This window comes from Dipteris shenzhenensis, chromosome 7 (genome assembly GCF_047967505.1).
Source record: "Dipteris shenzhenensis isolate YYH24624 ecotype China chromosome 7, Dip_SZ_1.0, whole genome shotgun sequence".
Classification (NCBI taxonomy): Eukaryota; Viridiplantae; Streptophyta; class Polypodiopsida; order Gleicheniales; family Dipteridaceae; genus Dipteris; species Dipteris shenzhenensis.
Window position 1 is genome coordinate 44,543,892 of NC_141602.1, and position 24,448 is coordinate 44,568,339.

Genomic DNA, 24,448 nt, shown 5'->3' on the forward strand with positions numbered 1-24,448 from the left:
AGAAGAAGAAGAAGGAGGAGGAGGAGGAGGAAGAGCTCGTGGGAAGCTAGCAGGTTGACATAAGAACTCTGGGAGCTTAGTGGCATAAGAATTCTGGGAGCTTATTGGCACCACTGCTCTCGAGCTTGTTGGCTCTAGTGCTATTCTCCACAATTTCATATCCCAGTGCTATTCTCCACAATTTCATATGGCTGTATGCTTGGCAAATTTGAGCACGCATAGCAGATGAGAAGCTCAAGCTCTCGTACAACCCCCCCAAAAAAAAGCTCCCGAGTTGACGACAGCCTCCCTCAGTACAATCGCAACTGCAAAAGCAGTTTTGGAATCATCAACAATCCTTTCATTATCTCTTTTCTTCTTCCCCCCTCCCCCTCCTCCTCCACCTTCTTCTTCTTCACCATCTTCCTCCTCTCCCAACCCCCTCCGTCAACCTCTCATCTTCCTCCCCAGCCGCCCCATCTCCTTCACTCCTCATCCTTTCCTCCCTTATCCCACCCTCCCCCCTCGCCACCCCTCCCCTCTCCCCCTTCAATCCCCTTCCCCCAGCTTCCCCCCCCCAGTTTTCAACCCCGTCACCTCTGCCACCTCCGACTCCTCCCTATTCCTCTTGTAACACCCCCAACCCCTTATCTGTCCGTGGGTTCTCTGCTCCTCGCCGCGGCCCTGAGTCCGGCCCCACCTCGGGCGTGACTTTTTCCATCGTACAAGCTTCAGCCGTCGGCGGCTGCTTCGTCCCCGACCCATCAACAAGCACGGTTTGCTGCCCGTTTGCCGCCCTTGAGAAGGTCGGTTTTCCACCCGCCGCCTAGTTTTGATTCCAAATCCTTCATTCTTTCCTCACCCTTTTCACCTTTGCTTCTTCCTGAATTCTGTCGTCTAGTCTTCTTTCCCATCTTTTCCATGGATCCCATTATTTAGCAAATCGCTGTAGACCGTGGGTTATTACTTCAACCGTATGCGGCTAGAAGGGTAATGTCTTTGCAAAGCCTGCCCTTGCAACGTTTTTTCTCCCTTTCTTCGAAGCTAGTGCTGATAACTACGTCCACAATTGAGGCAATTAAGCTCTCCAGCTCAATTTGTTCCGTGCCAGCCTGAGATCTGCATCCCGTCTAAAGTTGTTGGTGACGCGTCTCCTATGAGCTTTGCAACCAGAGTCTACAGTTGGAATACTGATTGCTGCGTTAAAGCGTTTTCCATGGTACTTTTTGTGAATATATTTGAATATCTTTTGCATTCATCTTCAGCTGACAGGGTGACTGTATGTATCAGGCTGGAAGCTCAAGAGCGAGAATTGTTTTGGAGAAGAGAACAGATGGGCTAATTCTATAACATGGAAAACAGAGGCTTAGCTGTCAGCATTTGATTAATCAAAATTCCGAGTTGGTGAAAGTCCGAACTCAGATCGTAAAACAAGGTCTTCGCATCAGCAGATGAACAAAATTCAGTGTACTGGCATCCATGGACTGCCACAGTGATATATAGCTTGACAATTGACAGATTTCCATCAATTACATTGGATCAGGAGCTTCCCCTAGGTTAAAGGTGGATATTTTGTTGGAGCGCTAGTCTAGGCCTGGTTGATGGGACTGAAGAACATGGGATGCAACAGAGAGTCGAGAGGATTTTAATCTTGTGGCTTTGATTTGGAGAGTCCTTTAGGAAATGGTGAGCATCCGGAAGCGCCGTCATCTCGGTCTACAAGGTACGATAATGCATGAGAGAGAGAGAGAGAGAGAGAGAGAGAGAGAGAGATGCCCCTATCCCAGAAACGTACAAAAAGGAATACAGCTTTCTGAGTGGGGCCTGATACAACATGTGCAGGCAGACTAACAAGCAACTTCATCAAAGTGATCAGGAAGTATTACAGACAAAGCAGAATGCCTTTCTGGAGTGACCGCATCATAGAGTAGTCTTGTAAATACTTCAATTAAGTTTTTTAGAGCTCCTGTGGAAGTATTGTAGAAAAAATTGGCACTACAGCTAAACATTGTGAGAAAGCAGATTTTGGAAATTTGCATATTTGTGCTCTATCTGCATTCATACATTGTGTTTCACCAATGAAGCGATCAGACAGAGTTGGGATAGAGTTTATTACTCTCCTGGCTTTGCTTGGGTGCCCTTTCAATAGAGTTCAAATTCTCCCACTTGAGATCTGGGTTTATAGCTAGCTGTGCTGCAGCTGTGCTGATTTTTTGGGTTTGTAATCGATGAATAGACATTCTTCATGCCTCTCTCTCCTGTTAGAAAACTCCGCAGCAGAGAAGATAGAGAATGGAACACAACTCAGATACATATGCTATACTTAATGTAGAAGAGGACAGTCAGATCTGAAAGAGAGCCCACATGTGCAGCTAAAACAGTGTAGATATAAAGGTAGAAACACGTACAAAAATTCGCCAACCAACACCTCTAAAAACAATCCCTGAGGTAAGGCATACCCTCTGACAGAAACTCCTCTTCTGCACCGCCTCTGTGTAGGCTTCCGTAGCTGCTCAAGACTGAGCACTCCTGCAAAGTTCTTCTCTGATATGTACTGCAGAACAAAGCTCCCTCTGTTGCACCACCTTATGCTTTAGGTCTGCACCTAGGTGTGCTGAAGACTTCTAGACTGCAAACACTGATGATCTTGACTCCTCAAACTCCCTCTGCTCCACCCTGAATTAACCTGCAGGCTGAGTGTCTACTGCAATGATTTCAAAGGGACCCTTTTCTTTTTAGGCTCTTCAGCCCCCAGTCTGTGGCAGACTCTTACAAATTGGCCGACCAATCTGTCAGCCACCCAAATGCGCCGCCAGCCAACAAAGTCTGCTCAGCCGAGTTGGTTTGCTCCATAGCCGACTGCTTCTGCCTATAAATAGGCCTGTTTGCAGGCCCCTTTCCTAGCCTTGGGCCTCTGCTGCTCCTATGCAGCCTGCTGCAAACTGCTATGGCTCATTCCGTACCTGCTCCAGTCCACCTAAGCAAGCAACCTAATATCTCCTCTATGGCCAGGTCTCTTCACACACACACACACACACACACACACACACACACACACACACACGTAGACTTAGGGTAATATTAACCCTCCGAATATTCACCAGCAAGACAAGCTACAAATCGTTACTGTCCAACATGAGTTTGTAATGCCTATAGAGGCTTGATGTCAAGCTCATTGTCACTTTTTAGTGGTTGAAAGAGCCATGTGGAGCTTGGAAGCAATTAGTCATTTGGAGCTTGGAAGTCATTAGTTGACTGGCGAAAGTTGAGGTGGATTGGAATGAAATGCCGTGCAGTCGCCGAGGAAGATCCGGCTTGGCTGCCTCCAAGTTTACATAACTTTTAATACACTTCAGATGTCCACCCCAAGGCCTCCCCAAGAGAGGCAAGGGGCCAAACCACTTGAGCTAGAAGTCCAAGGATGCCATAACATTTTTTCCTTTGTGTATTTTATGTTTAAGCTATGTCTCAACTGGTTTGTTAGTAGGTCTTGCCCCCTATCTATGAAGCCGTTATATAAAATTTATGACTCATCTGATTTGTAGAAATCCATTGCCTTTAGTCTTTGAGCTGGTTTTATCTTTGGTGTGCGGTCCATCCTCTCGTTGATTTCATGGACTTTGTAAACTTTTTAATCAAATATCCATTCCATATACAGGAGCTCATGTACTAGTCATTACACCCAAATCATATCAAGTTGTAAGTAATAAAGCCTTCCACTGCTGCTATCTGAGTGTCACGATTTGTGACGTATTCCTTTCTCTATACCTTAGACTTACGGATGGTTTGATGAATGGACACCTGTGGAAGGGTATGCCCTTTGGACGGGACAGTTCCTATGAGGCACAACCCTTCACAAGAGACATTCTATTGAAGAGGCACTACCATTGTAATGTACCCTCTCATCAAGGGTCACACCCTTCACAAGGGGTACACACCTCTTCATGCACATACACTTTGGAGTACACACCTTTTCATGTGTGATTCTTCACTCTCTATATAAGAGAGGCCCAACTGTATGGATGACACACTATAGACACTCAAGCAATACAAATATTCCTTGTTCTTTGCTATTTCAGTCTCCTTTCTATTCCTTAGCACATTTCTAAATATAGTAAATCTAGGATTTCTTACAGTGGTATCAGAGCAAATTTCGCTCCTGCCTGCGGGAAATGCCCTCCACCTTCTAGCGCCTATCTGATACATCTCTTTCTGCTAGGACATCCATGCACGTTGTGCATGGAAGAGATGGAGACAATGAGCGTAAAAAAATTTAGCGCCAACCCCACCTAAAGTCATTAGTGGCCTCTCCATCTCCCTCACATCATGAGTTGATGTGAATGGACACGACAAAAATTGTGTCTTTTGATGTGCTTGGGCTGCCCCAAACCAAGGGATGCACCTTTTTTACCATCGGACGCACCTTTTGATGAAGAGTTTTTGACTCCTCACCCAAGGGACACATCCCATTGTGAAAAAAAAAGGATACATCTTTTCGTGTAGGGACACCCCTCTTTAAAATAGGGTTACAGCCCTTCATGAAAAGGTACACCTATTCCAAGGGTCACACCCCTTAGAATAGGCACACCCTTTGGCACCAAGCACCAACCTACAAAAGGGAACCTAGAGGGCTTAAAAAGGGCAACCAGCCCTACACCCAAGGCCCAACCCAAGACTAACCTTGCGTTCAAGTAACCCAGCCCTTAATTTTTTGGGAAAAGCAAGGCGGCCTAGCAGTTATTTCAGCCATCACAAATCGGCTAGAGCCGTCTTGAAAGTCGCGCCTGCTGCTCCGTACAGCTTATCACGCCGATTTCTGCTCCCCCCTTGCCGATTTCTGCTTGCTAGCCCATGCCAAGCCTGCTCCCCACCAACACTTCTGTTTCCAGGCTTTGCTCAACCCTTGGCGGCCTTCCATAGTCACGCCAATCCTGCCCTCAGCCTGCTGAATCTGTTCGCCAGCCTTTGCTCAGCCATGGATGTTTTCCATCACCTTTGAAGAGTGACAGCCTGACGCCAATCTCTGCACAGCCTACTCTATCTCCTCACCCCGCCATCTCAGCCTGCGAACAGAAGCCTTGATGTCCAGAAAATCTCCTCAGCCAGCCCCTCTTGTACAAGAAAATCTCGCCTCTATACAACAGATCGAGATCCTAGGTGGTTCGTGGTTTTGCTGGCAACATATTCTGCCCACAACTGGACTGTTTGGTCTCCTAATTTTGAAATTTGAAGCTTGACTATTGTCTTCTACCAACTTGAAATCAGCACCTCCTTCAACTCGCGATTGATGCTGTACTTTTTCCAGCCCGAAGCCCACTATTGGTACACGCTTTTCAGCACAGTGTGGCAGATCTAATCTATGCTAGGTGGATTCTTTCCATTCTTTTTCGAAGAATTCGCTTTCATATTGTTATTTGCTGCTCATTATCAAATTGCAGCAAATGAAAGCCCCCTCCTTAAAGCATTGAAACCCCTGGTAATGCCTCAGTCCCTTTAAGGACACCTCAGGCATCATCTATCACACAATATCGTGTTCAGATTGCACAACCAGCCCATTTCGGAGCTTTTGCATCGTGGGTCTTTTGTGTCACGTGCCCTTCCAGTGACTTGGACCACATCCTATATCTTTTGCGTGAGGCACCTCAATTACATTACTTCCTCAGCACAATCCAGGTAGTGTTTCACGAGACACGTAGATACCCAGAACCCGATATTCCTCACGAGTTTGCTGTCCCACTCCAAAAATGTGAAGGAGGAAAACTTCATCCACTCCTTCTCTTGGATATCCTCCACTCCCGACAGCAGCTCCTTATCCCTTTTTCAAATCCGTGGACTCTGCAACCTACCCCTGTACTCTCACGAGCAGTAACACCCAACTTCGGCATCACCGGTGTACCTCAAACAGGACCTCCTTTACCAGATTTCCACGGGTGGTTCCATCCTGCCTTGTGTGCCCCCTCCAACATGAGCAACCTCAGAGAGCAGCCCAGATCTTCTTCCAGGAATGGTACAAACTAGAGCGTAAGTTCGGGACCTCAGATATGTCGCAACGCTCGCGTGCAGCCTCTCCGGAGATAAGCGACTCAAGTTCAAAAAAGACCTGTGAAGTCAACTTACAAGGCGAAGCACTACTTCAACTTCAAATTTCTCAGCTTCAGGACATCATCTCCGACTTGGTCCAGAAAGTCCAACAACTCCAGGATTCTCGCAGTACCACACATACAGACACATACAGAGGATGACGTGACGCCATCGGACGACTACGTGGACTTGTTCCCACCAGAGGTAGAAAACACTGAACTCCGTGCCCTCTACTGCTTACTCCAGCTTCCAAAACTAAAAGACAACTCCGGAAGCCTACACTAGTCAACGAAATCACTGAATAGTTGACCAATGGCTTGCAAAACTGCACATGTACTTTGATACTGTTGACCTCACTGAAGGCAAAAAGATTGCCTTGGCAACCTCCCTTCTCAAGGATACAGCTTTCCTATGGTGGCAACGACGCTTAAAGGATGACAAAAGTGTGTTAACTTGGGAATGTTTTGAACACGTGCTCCATAAGCAGTTCATACCTGCCAATGTGGACTTCCAAGCACGTTCAAAACTCTGACAGTTGGAGCAAACGGGCTACCTGTCTTCCTGCATCTTTCAGTTTACCACATTGGTGTTGGAGATCGATGGTTTAACTGATGATGATTGCCTTCATGCTTTCATCTCAGGCCTAAATTTCTCGTTACGCATTGATGTCCTCGAAGCAAACATCACCACCATAGCTGGCGCTATTGCTTACGTAGAGCGCATTACCAATTTCCAAAACACAGGGAAGCAGAGTTCTAATAGAACACAGAACTCTACTATGGCCAAGGGTGCTCGCCCTCAAGATAACCCCAAGTTCAAAAAAAACTCGGATAATCAAGGTCAGCGACAGTCTCAAGATCCCCACAAGTCTCAAAAATCGTATGTTGGATCTCAACAGAAGCACTCCTCGAAGGATCGCGCCTCTTCCTCTTCACAAAGTCATGACCGTCATCACCAACATAAAGGTGCGGCCACTAACAAGAAGACCAACTCCAGCATAAAAGGAATTTGTACCATCTACACGGGCGATCATAGATGGTTCGATTGTCCCAAGCGACCAAAGCAAAATTCCAATATGGAACCTAGTACTTCCCAAATAGAAGATGCTACCCCAGCACAAGACAGGGAGCAACCTCGAACCTTCCTTGGCCACTTAAGTACTTTGTGTCCAAGGATCGATTTGTGGAACAACGGTCACTATCCTCATCGACAATGGCTGCTCTCATAACTTCCTAGCTAGTTCTATGGTCGAAAAACTTCGGTTGACCACCAGTCCTAGTCCCATGGACTATCAGATTGAACTTGCAAATGGAACTATCTTCTTGTGCAACACAGGATCAAAAACTTGTCTTTTCGCATCCAACATTATACGGACAAGTTGAACTTTCACATCATGCCTCTTTCTCGGTACGATGTCATACTCGGACAACAGTGGCTCTATGACTATGATCCATCAATTAGTTTTCGCAGCCATACTATATCCAATTTGTCCACCAGGGAAAACTTATTGAGCTAACTGGTTCTAGGGGCTCTCCTTCAACCCCAGTTGCCTCTGCCCTACAAGCATAGTTGCCAGCCGAAACGGAAGAAACAGAGTTTCCGGCCCCCGCCAAAATGGAAACGGAAGAAACGGCAATATGATACAATTTATGTATATAAATTTATTTTTTATACATAATATAATTATCAATAGAGTGCAAATCATACATAATACAAGTATCTATACTTGAAGCTTCAAGCATCAATGCATCATTCATGCCTCTATGATTTTAAATTCTTGAATGATGCTTCAATAATCTGAAATCAACATGTATCATGACTAACAAGTTTGACATTACAAGAATTTGAAATTTAGAAGTTTGAAGTACTTTAAACTTAGCACACAAGTTGAAACTTGAAACTTGAAAGCATCCAATGTCCAGGCTCCATAGATGATCATGATTCATGATCCACAAATTTCATGATCATGACTCATGAGTCATGCAAGACTCGAAATAAAAGCACCCATGGATGATATAAAAAAAAGCAGCTGCCACCTGGCACCAAGGTCCAAAGTATACTCAGTAGTAAGTATTGTATCTACTATCATAAAAAAAGAAATAACATAGTCTAGGAATCAAGATGCATCATGCTGCAGTCTGCAGGCTGCATGCATGATGCATCTGAAGTGTCATGACTAGGAGTAGGCTAGCACTGTAGTCTGTACAGTCGTAGTTAAGTGACAAGGACCAAGGTACATCACTACTGATCATCTGCAGCATCCATGGATTCCTATTCATCGTCATCCTTTGCCTCCTCAGATGAGCTTGAGGCATTTGTGTCACTGTCTGAAGAAGAATCATCAACATCAGGATCAGGACCATCGGGTGCAACTGAAGTAGTAGCACCATCTCCAGATGGTTGAGTGTATGATCGTGTGTGGTGTGCTGGTGCTGACAGCTCCTCATACAACATGGTGTATATGTCCAGCTCCTCCCAATAAGCATCTCTCGGCATTGAGGAGGATGGAGAGTTGAGAAGGAGGATGGAGAGGTCACAAGTGAGAAAGGATGGAGAGGTAGAAGGAGGATGGAGAGCTCAGAGGTAAAAGAGGATAGAGAGGTGGAAGGAGCCTGGAGGATCAGAGGTAGAAGTGAAGGAGGATGGAGAGGAGGAGGATGGAGAAGTTACAGATAAGAGAGGATGGAGAGAAGAAGGATGGAGGGATGGAGAGCAGGTTCCAAGCTGCAGCTTGCAGGATGGAGAAGATGGAGAGAAGGATGAAGAGGATGGAGGGAGAAGGATGGAGGTCCGAGGAAAGCGAGATGGAGAGTCCAAGAGCAAAGGATGGAGGGATGGAGAGAGCTTAGAGAAGGTGGAGAGAGTAGCAAGGATGCATAGAAGGAGTGCAATGGGCGGGAGGCAGCGAAAAAAGGAGCCAAGCGGCAAAATTGCGATTTTGGGGATCTAGGTAAAAAACAGGTTTTACGAAACGGCGTTTCTTCGTTTTCGTTTCCTACCAAGAAACAGCCGTTTTTGGCAACTAGGCTACAAGTAAAGAAGTGGGTTCGTAAACTTCAAGTAAAGACTTCACTTCTGTTGGTTACGGCAGTAGAGGAGCCGTAGAGGAGACACCAACAAAGGATCATCCTGAGTACCTCAACCAACCTTTGTTTTAGTCCTACCTGGATATTTTTCCACAGGAATTGCCAAAGCATTTACCACCTCGATGACCAGTGGATCACCCAATCGAGCTTATTCCCGGTAGTATTCCACCGTCGAAACCTCCTTATCGGGTTTCTTACACTCAAAATGAAGAAATCCAAAGACAGGTAACGGAACTACTCGACAAAGGTCACATTCGGCCCAGTCGCAGCCCTTTTGGATCTCTTGTACTATTTGTGGAAAAAAAGAATAAGTCAATGCGCCTCTGCATCGACTACCGAGCCCTCAACAAGCTCACTATAAAAAACAAGTATCCATTGCCTCGCATTGATGACCTCTTGGATCAACTTTTACACGCAACACAGTTCTCAAAGATTGATCTTTGTTCAGGTTATCATCAAATTTGCATGCGAGAAGGCGATGAGTACAAGACAGCTTTTCGAACAAAGCCTTTCCTCGATAAGTTCGTCATCGTTTACCTTGATGACATCCTCGTTTTCAGCAGATCCCTACATGAGCACAAACAACATCTTCACCAAGTTTTTGAGGTTCTCCGCGCAAATTCTCTCTACATCAACGTTGAGAAGAGTGAGTTCTTCAAGACCCAACTCGAATATTTGGGACATGTTATTTCAGCTCAAGGCATCTCTGTGGATCCCAAGAAGGTCGAGGTAATCCGAAACTGGCCTACTCCTAAGAATGTTCATGATGTCCGCTCTTTTCTCAGATTGGCAAACTTCTACCATACAAAGGTCTATCAGTTTTTCGAGATCGCAGCTCCTATGTTCGAATTATTGAAAAGCACAGCAGTTTTTCAGTGGCTTCCCGAAATAGAGTATAGTTTCCAACAACTCAAGCAAGCACTCACTACCACACCAGTTATGGCTATTGCTGACCCAAACCTTCCATTTGAGGTCATGACCGACGCTTCCGACATCGCTACAGGAGCAGTCTTGATGCAAGAAGGCAGAGTTATTGCTTTTTGAGAGCAACATTCCGATATCCAAACCCGATACCCGGTTTATGATAAGGAGTTTCTTGCCATTGTACATGCTTATCGCTCTTGGAAACATTATCTCATGGGAGCCGACTCGGTGGTCAAGATACCATCACTCTCTAAAGTATATCTTTACTCAGCCAGTCATGAATGCTTGACAAGCACGCTGGGTTGAGTTTCTGGCCAACTTTCACATGACCATTGAGTACATTCCAGGACTACGCAATGTAGCTGCAGATGCTCTTAGCAGGTTAACTCTAGCATCAGCTATGGTAATCTCTACATTATCTGTGGATGTTCCGAATTCATTCAAAGGGAAGTATCTCAATGATAAAGACTTTGGCATAGCAGTACAAGTTCTTTGGAAAGATCAACATTCGACTTCTAAACATAAGATTTTCTCATCCTATTCTTATACGGATGACCTTCTGTATTATCAAGATCGCGTCTGTGTACCACATGACAAGGATGTTTGACGTCTTTTGTTAAAAGAGCATCATGTAGTTCCTTATGCTGCCCATCCAGGCATCAACAAGACTTACAGGTTACTCAGTGCAACATACTATTGGCCTCAGATGAAAAGCGACGTTATCAAAATGGTTACATCTTGCTTTTCTTGTCAACAAATGAAAGCAAGCGGACGACTTTCAGCAGGACTTCTTTAGTCTCTTCCAGCTCCAACTGAAAGGTGGGCAAGTATTTCCATGGATTTTATTACAACACTACAACGATCCTCCAGAGGTAACACTCAAATTATGGTAATTGTTGATCGATTGTCAAAAATGGCACACTTTGTTGCTTGCAAAAGAAGTGCACAGGCTCCGGACATCGCCAAACTCTTCATACAACACATCTTCCGACACCATGGATTGCCCAAGAATATCGTATCCGACAGAGATCCTAAGTTTACCAGTCACTTTTGGATTTCACTCTTCGAATCTTTGGGTACAACTCTACTGTTCAGTTCAGCCTACCACCTAGAATCAGATGGACAGACTGAAAGAGTCAACCAAGTTTTGGAAGAAATGCTCTGACATTATATTCAGTCATGCCTAGCAGCTTAGGAAGAGTATCTACCACTCCTTGAGTTTGCTTATAATAACTCTTTCCATAGTGCCATCAGCATGACTCCATTCCAAGCAGCTTATGGACACACTCTGATTGTACCAAGGAATTTTGTACTTCAACATCGAGTGGCCCTAGTTGATCAACTGGTTCAAGAAATGCAAGACATTCTACTCCAAGTCAGGGATCATATGCGAAAAGCGCAAGAGCAGTATCAACGGTCTGCCAACAAACATAGATGTCACCTGGAATTTGAAACTGGTGACATGGTGCTATTTGTAGCCCCACATCGCTACAAGACGGTCAAGTCTGTGTTTCCTAAGTTGCGACCAAGATACTATGGACCTTTCCGGATCGTCAAGAAAAATTCACCTTTAAGTTACAAATTGGAATTACCACCATCATGGGGTAAAATCCACTCGACATTTCATATTTCTTGGTTAAAGACGTATATTCCAGGCGATGAAGCAGTTCCTCCTGTAGGTGATTATGTCCCAGAAATCGAAGACGATTATGTTCTCCTTATTCCTGAGCGTATTTTGGACCATCGATAGCGAGAGACTCGACATTGACGCATCACGGAATTCCTTGTTCTTTGGCAAGATCTAGACAACTCCGACGCTACTTGGCAATGTGATGAAGACTTACAGCAGTACCTTGACATTTTACAGCAATATTTTCAGAATTTACCGTGATATTTTCTACACCAGCTCATTATCTCCACCAGGGTCTTATTTTGAGTGGGAGGGGATGTCATGATCTGTGACGTATTCCTTTCTCTATACCTTAGACTTATGGATGGTTTGATGAATGGACACTTGTGGAAGGGTATGCCCTTTCGACGGGACACTTCCTATGAGGCACAACCCTTCACAAGAGACATTCTATTGAAGTGACACTACCATTGTAATGTAACCTCTCATCAAGGGTCACACCCTTCACAAGGGGTACACACCTCTTCATGCACATACACTTTGGAATACACACCTTTTCATGTGTGACTCTTCACTCTCTATATAAGAGAGGCCCAACTGTATGGATGACACACTACAGACACTCAAGCAATACAAATATTCCTTGTTCTTTGCTATTTCAGTCTCCTTTCTGTTCCATAGCACATTTCTAAATATAGTAAATCTAGGATTTCTTACATTGAGAATCTCCAAAACCCCCCATCCCGTGCAAAAAAAAAAGAACCATCTATTAGAAGCTTATCTTTGAGACAATACAAACTCACCTATCCGTTAGGCGCTGAAAATGAAAAAGGTGGTGGTTGTCTTGTAACCCACCTCTCAAGGTCTTAGCTTGTAACGTGCAACGGTAATCTGATCGTGTAATCACAACAAGACCTTCTTTAAACCTTTAGCGAGGAATTAGCGTCATGCACCATAGAGAAAGAAAGGAGATGAGAGTAGAGAGAATAGAGTCGACAATTGATTGGATCCTTGTACCCATTGAGGGCCCCCTCCCCCAATCAGGGGAGAATTTGCTTTATATTTGGGGAAGTGAGAGATACAAATAACGCTCTTCGAGAGAGCATGGAAACATGCTTCTAAAGAGTACACAGTGCACATGTATTGTAATACCGAGCAATGTAGGGCACTTCTGTAAGGCAAGGAGGGCACTTCTGTAAGGCAAGGAAGAGGCTTGTGCTGTCCACCGGGATGCAGGGTTACTGTGTGAGTGAGAGTGAAAGCTAGGACTAATAGATTCTAAAGAGAGCTGAGAGATGACTGAAATATAGAGCTGAGAAGTGAGCTGTGCAAAACTGTAGAGAAAGCTGTAAATATCTGCTGAAACTGTACACCTAACCTTACTCCGTTTGCTGGTCTGAATCCTCAACTGTGGTGCTGCATATACATCTTTTGAACAGGCTGAACTGAAGGCCAAAAGCTAATGCTGATCAGGGCCAACTCCGGAGGTAGTCGGGCTGCACACAAGAGGCTAGAGGGGAGCTGACCCAACCAGCCCAAAATGGCTGGCTTTTTAGTCAGTTATTTTGGAGCTGGTTGGCTTGTCCCTTGGCCCCATAAAACCCGATTGTTCTCCCGTGGGTACCCGTGAACAAGGACTGATCTGTCTAACTTGACCTAAGGCTGAGAAACGTAGCTTGAGCCTCACTGTCCCTGGACAAGGGCTCACAAAGGGGTCATAGCATACGACAAAATCTCCTACTAGGGAACTATTATGCACTTGTCGATGTAGCCAGTGTGTCACATTGCACCCAAGTGCAGGGGTGCATGTGACATAGCTTACTACCTAGAGTGCTCTGGAAGTGGGTGCCAATGGCCATGGGGGAGGGATGTGCAACCAACGGATCCCTCAATCTATAAGAATATAAAAGGTACTTGTAGGCCAAGCCTTGCAAAAACACTTACACCTTCCGGTGGTTTGAGATCGGTAACAAACGTTGCCCAAACGAAATTCGTCTTAAAAGTGGTTGGGTCAATATGCTTACTAACCCAATGTTGCCACCAAGTAACTACCTCACCGGTAAGGTGAGGGTTTGTCTGCTCATCTTGAATCCGCGCTAACAAAAAATGAGCAACGAATTGATGAATAAACTGAATGATAGCTGAATGGTCACACTTCCCATTGTCTGCTCATCTTGAATCTGCGCTAACGGAAAATGAGCAACGAATTGATGAATAAACTGAATGATAGTTGAATTGTCACACTTCTCATCATACTTAACAAAATTGGGTGTGGAAACAACATGCCATGGGCTGGAATGAGCATTACAAACTTGCTGAACTTGTCCACAATGGTTAGACACACGATGGTCCTGGAACGAGCAGTTGGTGGAAGGCTTGTGACAAAGTCCATGCTGATCTGTTTAAATGGCTGATCTGGAATCTCAAGGAGCTGAAGAAGCCTAGTAACTTCCCATGAGATACTTTCACTTTTTGGCACATCTGGCAATTCGAGACATATTTGTGGATGTTTGAGGCTAGGAAAATTTGTACTCAATTTTTTCAAGAGTGCCTGCAACACCTCGGTGTTTGCCTATTGTGGAATCGTGCATATCATGGAGTATGGTAGCACAGAACTGGGGCAGCACACGAAGGCGTCCTCGAAAAAATAACTGCCCCATCATGTATGGCGTAATCATTGGGCTGGTTATCAGGCATAATCTTGTACCAATGAACCTGAAAATCTGAGTCAGTGTGATACTGGCTGTGCATGGCTGAAAGAGAAGATTTTTGCACTACGGAGATGGAGGTAATCATGCCCCGTTGACTGAGAGCATCAGCCACTACATTTTCTGCCACAGGTTGGTACTCAAGCATTCCTCTAAACTGCTGAAAAGTTTGGCTCCATCGAGCGTGCCGGTGAGACCACTAGGCAGTTGTGTGAGAATGGGAGAGAGAGAGCAAATGAGAGCAAGAAGCAGGAAAGAGTGAGAGCTGAAAGCTTAGTTGCAAATAGATGAGAGTAAGAGAGATACAACTGAAGGAATGAGATAAGGTTTTGTTCTAGTGACAAAAACTTAGTAGTCACTAACCATAGCTAGTGGACTAATTGCGGTTAGGGGGGAAAACCTCTTAAAGAGGGAAAAGTGCCCCTAACTAGCTTATTAAATTACATTGGTCAGTGTTGAATTATATCTATAATTCTAACACCCCCCTGCAGTGCCAATGTCATGTACAAGGATGATTAATCACCAAACGGATGTAAGTTCAGGGCACTGCGAAATGCCTCAAACTTTTCACGTGGAAGTGCTTTGGTGAAAATATCTGCAACATTGTGTTGGGGTAAAGGCACATTGCCACCCCTTTTATTAAAGTTACGACACCTATGACAGTCTTAAGACAGTCATAGGGGGAAAAACCTAATCCTAATAAAACTTAAGAGTTTGTGGTGTGGCTCATCACTAGACACCCGCACATTTTGGAGTCTTCTCTCTCTCTCACTCTCTCCCTCTTGTACTCCTCCTACTCACCTTCCCCTCTCAACTGGTATCAGAGCCTACCCCTCCCTCTTCACTCCGTCTACCCACTTCCCCTACCTCTTTGCCCTAGTGGCCTGCAGGGCTGCAGCGAGGCAGCGCAGGGCAGCACAGCAGGCAGCGCGGGTCAGCGGGACAGCAGGGCAGCAGCCAGCGTGCATCGCGGGCCAGCGGGACAGCAGGGCGGCAGCGCATCGCGCAGGGCAGCGCGGGCTGCAGCGGGCAGCGCATCACGTAGGCGCAGGCGCCATTTCGCTCGCCGTACAACAGTACGGACGTACGTCGTCCGTACATCCGTACGAACAGACGTCGGCCGTACAGTCGTACGGACAGCCTTCTACCGTACAGTACGGATCGCCGTACGGACTGTGACAGGGAGTTGCTTCCGGATTTTTTTTTTTTTTTTCCGACAGGGAGGTGCATTTTCTGGTTTGGATCTGCGTCAGAGGAGTACATTTCGAACTCTCTCCTTGGATCTGTACCCTGCTCAGGTACAGCGAGGAGATTTGGGTTTTACCCGAGGTGCATTGCATTGCATGAAGTACAGCAAGTACTTTCTCAGTTATTTTCTTTCTGCGTGGAGGACTTGTGCACAGATATCGGGATTTATGCATCTGACAGAGGATATATGCTTTTACTGGGTTTGAATCTCAGTTTACGGGTGAGCAGATCATAGGGATTTTGCCCAGCAGTTGATGCTTTGTATGCCTTGAGGTAGTGTGGTGCCAGAGTGCACACATTTGTCTCGATTTCCGCAGTGTGGAGGTGACATTTTCTTGCAGGTCACATTTCTTGTGCAACACTTAGAGAACCTTAGTTGAGCCACGCTTGGCCAGGGTGCATCGAGTTTACTCGGTCCCTAACTGTCCATCGTTGACAGTGCTCAAAAGGTTCCTCATTGAGTGTTTGTACGTTGGGATCTGTGTATGTCATTTCTACACAGGGCAGTATTTGCATTACACTGTTAGTTGATTTTGTCAGAGAGATTTGCACATTGTATGCCTTATCCCTCATTGTTGAGGTTGTTTTCACTTGGTACAAGTGTCAGATCAAGGGGCTTTTGCCCAGATTTTGCTTGAGAGCACTTGGGTTACTGTCAAAGATCTTCAGATGCATTTTATTCCCTTGGCAGAAGGGTAATTGCTTGGGATTTATCCCATTTTCTGTTGTAGGTTTTGTGACAGGCTGAAGTGTATGGAGTCTTTTTTTTTCAGTGAACAAAACAGTTTATGCCAAGTGGTTTATGCATATTAAATCAGTGCAATACCTCGTCTGAGGTGGGAGAAGTGATCAGGACAGCAATGCAGCAGTGTTTTGTGCCTTGTCAGCTGATGATGCACTGTTAAAGCACTTGTGGAGCAGCTGCAGCATTCTGCAATTACTGTTTTTATGCAGCATTCTGAAATTACTGTTTTTATGCCTATTTGAGCACGGTACAGTGTGTCAGAAGGTACAGTAATTGGAGAGAAATTTTCTGTTTTGCTGCAGATTTTCTGACAGTAAAAACAGCACTATTGTGAGTGCTCCTGGCTCTTGATAGAGCACGTTTTTTCTGAGAAATCAGAATTTTATTCAGTCTTTTTTTTTTAACTTACAGGAAGTCAGGTACTTTCCTTATCTGATATGGCATCAGGGGGAAGTGAATCATCAATTCTGAACATAAAGAAGTTGGATGGGGCACACAATTATGCATTATGGGCATAACAATGTTTGAATGTACTTCTGTTAAAGAAGATCTCTAAGCCCATAAGGGTGAAGGGTGTCAAGCCATCTGACATGACAAATGATGACTGGGAAGAGCTTGATTTGTCCGCAAGGGCAGCTATCATGCTTACTATTTCTAATACTCTTGTGTTCAATGTTCAGGCTGAAAAGACCTCTTATGGCCTATGGCAGAGGCTAGCAGAGTTATATGCCCAAAAGAGTTCAGCCAGTAAGGTTTATTGGTTGAAGAAGCTGGTTGATCTTCGCATGAAGGAAGGTACATCTATGACCTCACACTTGAGTGAGTTCAATGCCATCTTTACACAGCTTATTGCACAGGGATTGAACCTTGATGAGGAGTTCAAGGCTACTTTCTTGTTGTGTACCCTCCCTGAGAGTTGGGACACTTTCAAGACCACCCTGTCAAATTCGAATGTCACTCTTATGTATGCTGATGTAGAGAGCTCTCTCCTTATGGAGGAGATGAGCAGGAAGAATAATGCGAGCAGCAAGTCTTCAAATGCCTTGTAGGTACAGGATAGAGACAGGACTCAGCAGAAGGGCAGATCTGCTAGTAAGTCCAAATCCCGCAGTCAGTCCCGTGGTAAAAAGGATATTGAATGCTTTTATTGTGGCAAGAAGGGACATGTGAAGTCTAAGTGCTTCAAGTTCATACGGGATCAGAAAGCCAAAAAGGCTGAAACAAAGGATGCAGGCAGTGGAAGCAAAGGCAAAGGCAAGGCCAAGGTAGATGACTTGGATGCAGTGAATGTTGCAGCAGAGGATAGTGACAGTGACAGACATGAGGTATTATGTTCTTCTGCTGTAATTGCACATACCTTGGTTATTGATGGCCATGACATGCACACCTGGCTCTTGGATTCAGGTGCTTCTTTTCATGTTACTCCTCATAGGGAGTGGTTTACTTCCTACACAGGTACTCATGGAGTTGTTCACCTTGGGAACAACTATGCATGTCAGATTGCAGGGATTGGCAGTATACAGATAGTGTTCCCTGATGGACGCACATTTATGCTTGATGGTGTTCGCCATGTGCCGCAAATCAAGAAAAATCTGATTAGCAGTGGCTTATTGGATGACAGTGGTTACCACACCACATTTGGGGATTCCAAATGGGTGATTACTGATGGCCAGGTTGTAGTGGCTGAGGGTTTTAAGAGTGATACCTTGTACCCTCTTTATGTTTCCAGTGTGGGTAATCATGTTGTTGCCATAACCGAGCTGCCAAAGGTTTAATTGTGGCCTAGCCGGTTGGGACACATGTCTGTTAAAGGAATGCAAGAACTGTCACGTTTGGGTTATCTGCCATCTCTTTCTTTTTCAGATTTGCCTACTTGTGATCATTGCATATTTGGCAAGCATTCTGTGACTCCTCATAAGAGGAGAACTCCCCAGAATAGAGCATCGCTTGATCTAGTGCACACTGATTTGTGTGAGATGCCACAGTTATCACTAGGGGGTTCAAAGTATTTCATTACTTTTATTGATGATGCCACACGCAGAGTGTGGGTCTATTTCTTGGAGCATAAAAGCGATGCCTTAGATGCTTTCAAGAAGTTTGTCGCTCAGGTTGAGAATCGGACAGGTTGCAGGCTGAAATGCCTCAGATCCGATAATGGGGGTGAGTATGTGTCACATGCTTTTGTGCAGTTTTGCGAAGCTAGGGGCATCAAACAGGAACTCACAGCCCCTCATAATGCATCTCAAAATGGTGTAAGTGAGCGAATGAATCGAACTATTCAGGAGAAGGTTCGATGTATGTTGTCTTATGCTGCATTGCCCCATGGCTTTTGGGCAGAAGCCGTGCAAACAGCAGTTCACATTATTAACAGGTCGCCAAACAAGGCTTTGGAGTTGAAAGTGCCAGAGGAAGTGTGGTCTGGCAAGCCACCCTCATATAAGCACTTACGTGTATTTGGCTGCGAGTGCTTTGCTCATATACGCAAAGAACTGCGCACCAAACTGGAGCCAAAGTCTATCAGATGCATCTTTATGGGTTATGGTGACGAAGGTGAAATGGGGTACAGGTTATGGGATCCCGTTAAACGGAAGATTATACGCAGCAATGATGTCATCTTTAAAGAGGATAGTGTACACAAGGAACCCGTGCAACCTGTGGAATACAGGAGGGTTATTTATGATGATGTTGGACAGCAAAGAATGCCCTTTTATATGCAGCAGCAGGCTGCTGCAGATAACCCTGTTCAAGAGGGTATACAGGCTGAAAATCAGCCAGATAATTTTGCCAATGATGCACCACTGAATATGCCAGCAAATGGGGCTGTAGAACAGCCAGATATGGTGGTACAGCCACCCGTCATGCATGACGAACAGGCTGGACAGCAGCCTAATCCGGAACATTTTGTTAGGAGGAGCACCCGTGTACAACGGCCTCCTGCCAGGTTTGTTCCAGGAGCCAATAATGTGGCTGATTTTATCATGCTGACAGATTGTGGTGAGCCTTCCAGCTTCAAGGAAGCTATGGGAAGAACAGAGAAAAGGAAGTGGGAGAAAGCCATGCACTCTGAAATGGATTCTCTACTTCAAAATGATACATGGGACTTGGTGCAGCTACCTGCAGGCAGAAAGGTTTTGCCATGCAAGTGGGTTTACAAAGTCAAAGTGGATTCAAATGCTTTACCGAGGTATAAAGCCAGATTGGTTGCCAAGGGATTTAAGCAGGAGAAAGGTATTGACTTTGATGAGATCTTTTCCCCTGTAGTCAAGATGACCACTTTGAGAGCAGTGTTAGCTCTTGTTGCTCATGAGGACATGGATTTATGTCAGATGGATGTGAAGACTGCTTTTCTTCACGGAGATCTACATGATGAGATCTATATGAGTCAGCCAGAGGGATATGCTGTTAAAGGGAAAGAGCAGCTTGTGTGTAAGCTCAAGAGGAGCTTGTATGGACTCAAGCAGGCACCAAGAGAATGGTACAAGAAGTTTGATGCTTTTATGCAGTCCCAAGGCTATCATAGGTGTGAGACCGATCATTGCTTCTACTCACCTTCCCCTCTCACATTGTCATGTGTGGACACAAAGATCATACTGATCTCTCCTGCATGCAACTTCTCTATGACGTAGTGATAGTGAACCTCAATGTGCTTCGTGCGAGCATGAAACATTGGATTCTTTGCCACTGCAATGGCACTCTGACTATCAGTGAGAATTGGAGAAGGACCCTCCAATGACAAATGAAGATCAGCAAATAGACGACGCAGCCAGACACATTCAACTGTTGCTGTGAAAGCTGCCCTGTACTAAGCTTCACATGATGAGGTAGCCACTATAGATTGTTTCTTGCTCAGCCAGGAAATGCAAGCTTTACCCAAAAAGAAACAATTGCCACTAGTGGACTGCCTAGTGTCATAATCACAAGCCCAATCTAAATCACTGTAGGCATGCATCTGCAAGTCAACCCCCATGGGAAATAACAATCCAAAAGACTTCGTGCCCTGCAAATAATGGAAGATGCGCTTAACTGCCTGCCAATGCATAGTTTTTGGGCTGTGCATATACCTGCTCACCTGAGATACTGCAAACTGAATATCAGGTCTAGTGTTGCAGAGATAAATGAGGCATCCAACAGCCTGACTGTAAAATGTGGCATCAACTGATTCTCCTGCATCATCAGCCCCGGCTCCATGGGAGTGGCTATGGGCTTACAATCATGCATGTTAAATCTGTCCAAGAGTTTCTGCACATACTTGGACTGAGACATAACAGTGCCACGTCTCTCTTGAGAGAACTGGATCCCCAAATAAAAGTGAAGTAGCCCCAAATCTGACATGTCAAAGTTGGTCTGCAAATCAGCTTTGAAATCTGCAATATTATCTTCATTGGACCCTGTGAGCAGTAAGTCATCGACATAAAGAATGATGACTAAAATTCCCCCCCCCTCCTTCTTGATGTAGAGGGTGCTCTCAGTAGGACTATTGTGCAGCCCCTTGCCGGTCAAAAAGGCATGAATCTTGGCATACCATGCACGAGGGGCTTGTTTCAGCCCATACAAAGCTTTATTCAGCTTGCATACCTGAAGTGCATTTCCTGAAATTTCAAATCCTGGAGGTTGTTTGACATAAACCTCTTCCAACAAGTCTCCATTTAGGAAGGCTGTTCTAATGTCCAACTGATGAACATTCCACTCAAAATGTGCAGCCATTGCAATAACAGATCGGATGGTGGTCATCCGGGATGTAGGAGCAAAAGTCTCCTCATAATCTATGCCCTTTTTCTGAGCATAGCCTTTGGCAACCAGCCTTGTCTTGTATCTGTCAATGGAGCCATCTGGCTTCCGTTTCACCTTGAAAACCCATCGTGTACCAATGGCATGTTTATCTGGTGGCAAGTCTACGACATCCCAAGTCTGATTTTTCTGAATGGACTGCAATTCATCGTGTATGGCATTCATCCAATGCACATTGTCCTTTGCTTCTTCGAATGTTGTAGGCTCCTCCTCATTGAGAAGAGTACGTGCATATGCTGATTCCACTGAATGAGCACCTTCCATGTGCCTTACTGAACTGCGAGTCCTGCCAGGTAATGGAGCATCAATCTTACTCTCCGTGAGAGTCTGTAACAGCCAGTTTGGGACTGTTTTTGCTGCATGTATGTCTGCAATTTCTTGCTGAATCACCTGTTCCACTGCCTGTGGAGGTAGCAAGACATCCTGTGGCTGAATTGGAGCATCGGGAGGTGGCTGTAAATTCTGATTTGCATCAGAAATATCAGCAGGGGAACCCAAGGCAATGGGTAGTAACCCCTCAAAAACATCCTCTGAAGAAGAAGGCATATGAAATTCAGCCTGAGTGTGAGCTGAATTTTCTGCAAATATCACATCTCTACTGACAATGATCTTGCGTGTAGCAAGATTGTAGAGACGGTACCCCTTGCTTTCTGCACTGTACCCAACAAATATGCACTTGCCTTATCTGACAACTTATGCCGAAATTCAATTGGCACATGAGCATATGCAAGGCATCCAAAGACACGGAAATGATCCACTGAAGGCTTTCTCCCATTCCAGACTTCATAGGGAGTTTTTGTTTTCAAAGTCTTAGTGGGAGACCGATTTAAGATGTAGTTGGCACACATTAGACCTTCAAGCCAGAATTTGTGAGGCATGTATTTGCTTTTCGGCATATATCTGTCCATCTCCATAAGAGTTCTATTTTTCCTCTCAGCTTTGCCATTTTGCTGAGGGGTCAGCCTCACTATGAGCTGATGCACAATACCCTTGCCTTTCAGAAAAGCATCAAAATCTGCAGACAAGTATTCCCCACCTCTATCTGTGCGCAATGTTTGTATCTTGAGTCCAGATTCATTTTCAACCATGGCTGAAAAGTGTTTAAACACCATGAACCACTTCTGATTTACACGTCAGCCCAAAGACCCAAGTGAAATTGGAGTAATCATCAATAAAAGTAACAAAGTAGAGATGACCACCCAATGATGGAGTCCTCATGGGACCACAGACATCAGTGTGTATAAGCTGTAATTTTCGGACAGCTTTAACTGAACCTTCCTTTTTGAAGGGGAATCTGTGCATTTTGCCTAAAATGCACCCTTCACAGGCATGTGGAGGAGGTATCGCAAGAGGTGGCAATGCATCAACCATAGAGTGCTTTTGAAGTGTCATCAAGCTGTTGTAATGCATGTGGCCATATCTGGCATGCCATAACTCTGCATTCTGCATGGCAATAATAGGAGTAGAAACTGCAAGAGCATGGGATGCTCTTTTCTCAAAAAGATCAAGCTGAAAAAGCCCACGCAGCAGAGTACCAGATAATCTCAAGGCATAATCATTTTCTTTGTCTCGGACAGCACATTTGTCATCCTCAAAGATGACCTGAAATCCAGCCCTGTTAAGAGTGGACACTGAAAGGAGATTCTTGGTGATACCAGGCACATACAAGACATCTGAAAGTCTGAAAACTGAGCCATCAATGGCGGTAAGCTCAACTTCTCCTGTACCACATACTGAATATGACGAGTTGTTGGCACAAGTGACTTTCTTACCAACGGGAGGTGGATGCAAGGAAGTGAAGAGACACTTCCTAGAAGTGATATGCTTGGAGGCACCGCTGTCAAAATACCAAGTATTAAGTGTTTCATTGACATTGAAAGCTGATGCATCCGTGGAAGGATCATAACTGCAAGTCAAAAAGGCATATGTATCATCATTACAAGTGGCTGTACTATCCCGAGCATCTGGAGCAGCCAGCCTAGAATCTGAAATGCAAGATAAAAAGGCATAATCCTGTCCAACAAAGTTGGCTGCAGCATCCCCATTGTCAGATGCATGAGGAGCTGAATCTGAAACAGCCATACCAAAGCTGTTTTTCTTTTCTTTTGCAAGCCTTTTCCTGCATTCTGCAATGTGATGACCTGGCTTTTTGCAGTAATGACAAAAACCCTTCTTCTTGGGCTTACTTGCATCATTCTTAGCCTTTTGTGAAGGCTGTCCTGAGTCCTGACCCACTGGAAGGCTGATTTACTGGTGTCTTTGCCTGTCCCTTTCCTTTTGACTTTGAACTTTGAGAGCATAGCTTGTTCACCTGCACGTGAAGCCAAGTTTGTCTTGGTTTGCTCTTCCTGAAGTAGAAGTCCTATCAACTCATGAAAAGTGAGAGGATTTGTACCCCCCCTCAATGATAAGTTCAGCGAGGTATGAACAGAGTGGGGGTTATCATCTTTGAATTAGGAATAATCTCATCAATGTTCAATAATTGCTCTCTGAGATCCTATAGCTTTGTGAGGTGGACTGACATGGAGTCACCATATGTGTATTACTTAACTCTCTTTTCAAGAAAGATACGCTTGCATCATTCCAGGCTGCATACATGCTTTCTAAGATATCCCACACTGCCTTCGAGGTCTTACACGACCGGATATGCGGAATGATAAATCTTTTCACTGAAAGAGTGATGCATGACAAAGCTAAGGCATCCCGTGAATCCCATCTCTTTTGTTATGGAGTGGTGGCTACAGCTGCACCAACAACCTGTCCTGCAACTACACCCTGTGCATGACCTCTTCCACCTCCTTGCTGGGGAGGGGTATTAGGTGCCATACTTGCTAGTCAGATCTCATCCCCATTCACATAATCCCATAAATTGCGAGAAATCAGAATATTGCGTACCATAAAACTCCATAGGGAGTAGTTGGTACCATCCAACTTGTCTTCCTATGAAGACCACCGAACGGGAAATCATTCTGATTTTGCTGGGCCATATCTGAGAAAGAGATTTAGCAGATACAAAACTGAATTCCCTTACTGGGAATGAAATGCACAACTCCCAAAAAACACAGCTAAGCACTGGCTGTAAATGCAACTCAGATTTCTGCACTTGCATTGTCGGAAATCTGTCCAAGCATTTAAAACTCTCCAGAATCTGCCAAAAGTGATGCAAAACACTTCAAGAAAGGCAGTGTGAAATCTCCAAAATTGCTTCTCCAACACAAAAGCCCCAAAATAGGCCTGAAATTGCAACCAGAAAGGGGCA

At 45.0% G+C, this 24,448-nt stretch overlaps 1 protein-coding gene across 1 annotated transcript in view; it reads left to right on the top strand.

Moving 5' to 3' along the window:
* The first annotated feature begins 295 nt into the window (after positions 1–295).
* The window catches only part of LOC147900401 (uncharacterized), an 86,739-nt gene continuing 62,586 nt past the window's right edge, over positions 296–24,448 (top strand). Inside the window, exons 1-2 of the mRNA XM_087377387.1 lie at positions 296–785; positions 1,270–1,702. Coding sequence (XP_087233513.1) covers positions 1,663–1,702 — 40 coding nt within the window. The 5' untranslated portion in view covers positions 296–785; positions 1,270–1,662. The remainder of the gene's footprint in view (positions 786–1,269; positions 1,703–24,448) is intronic.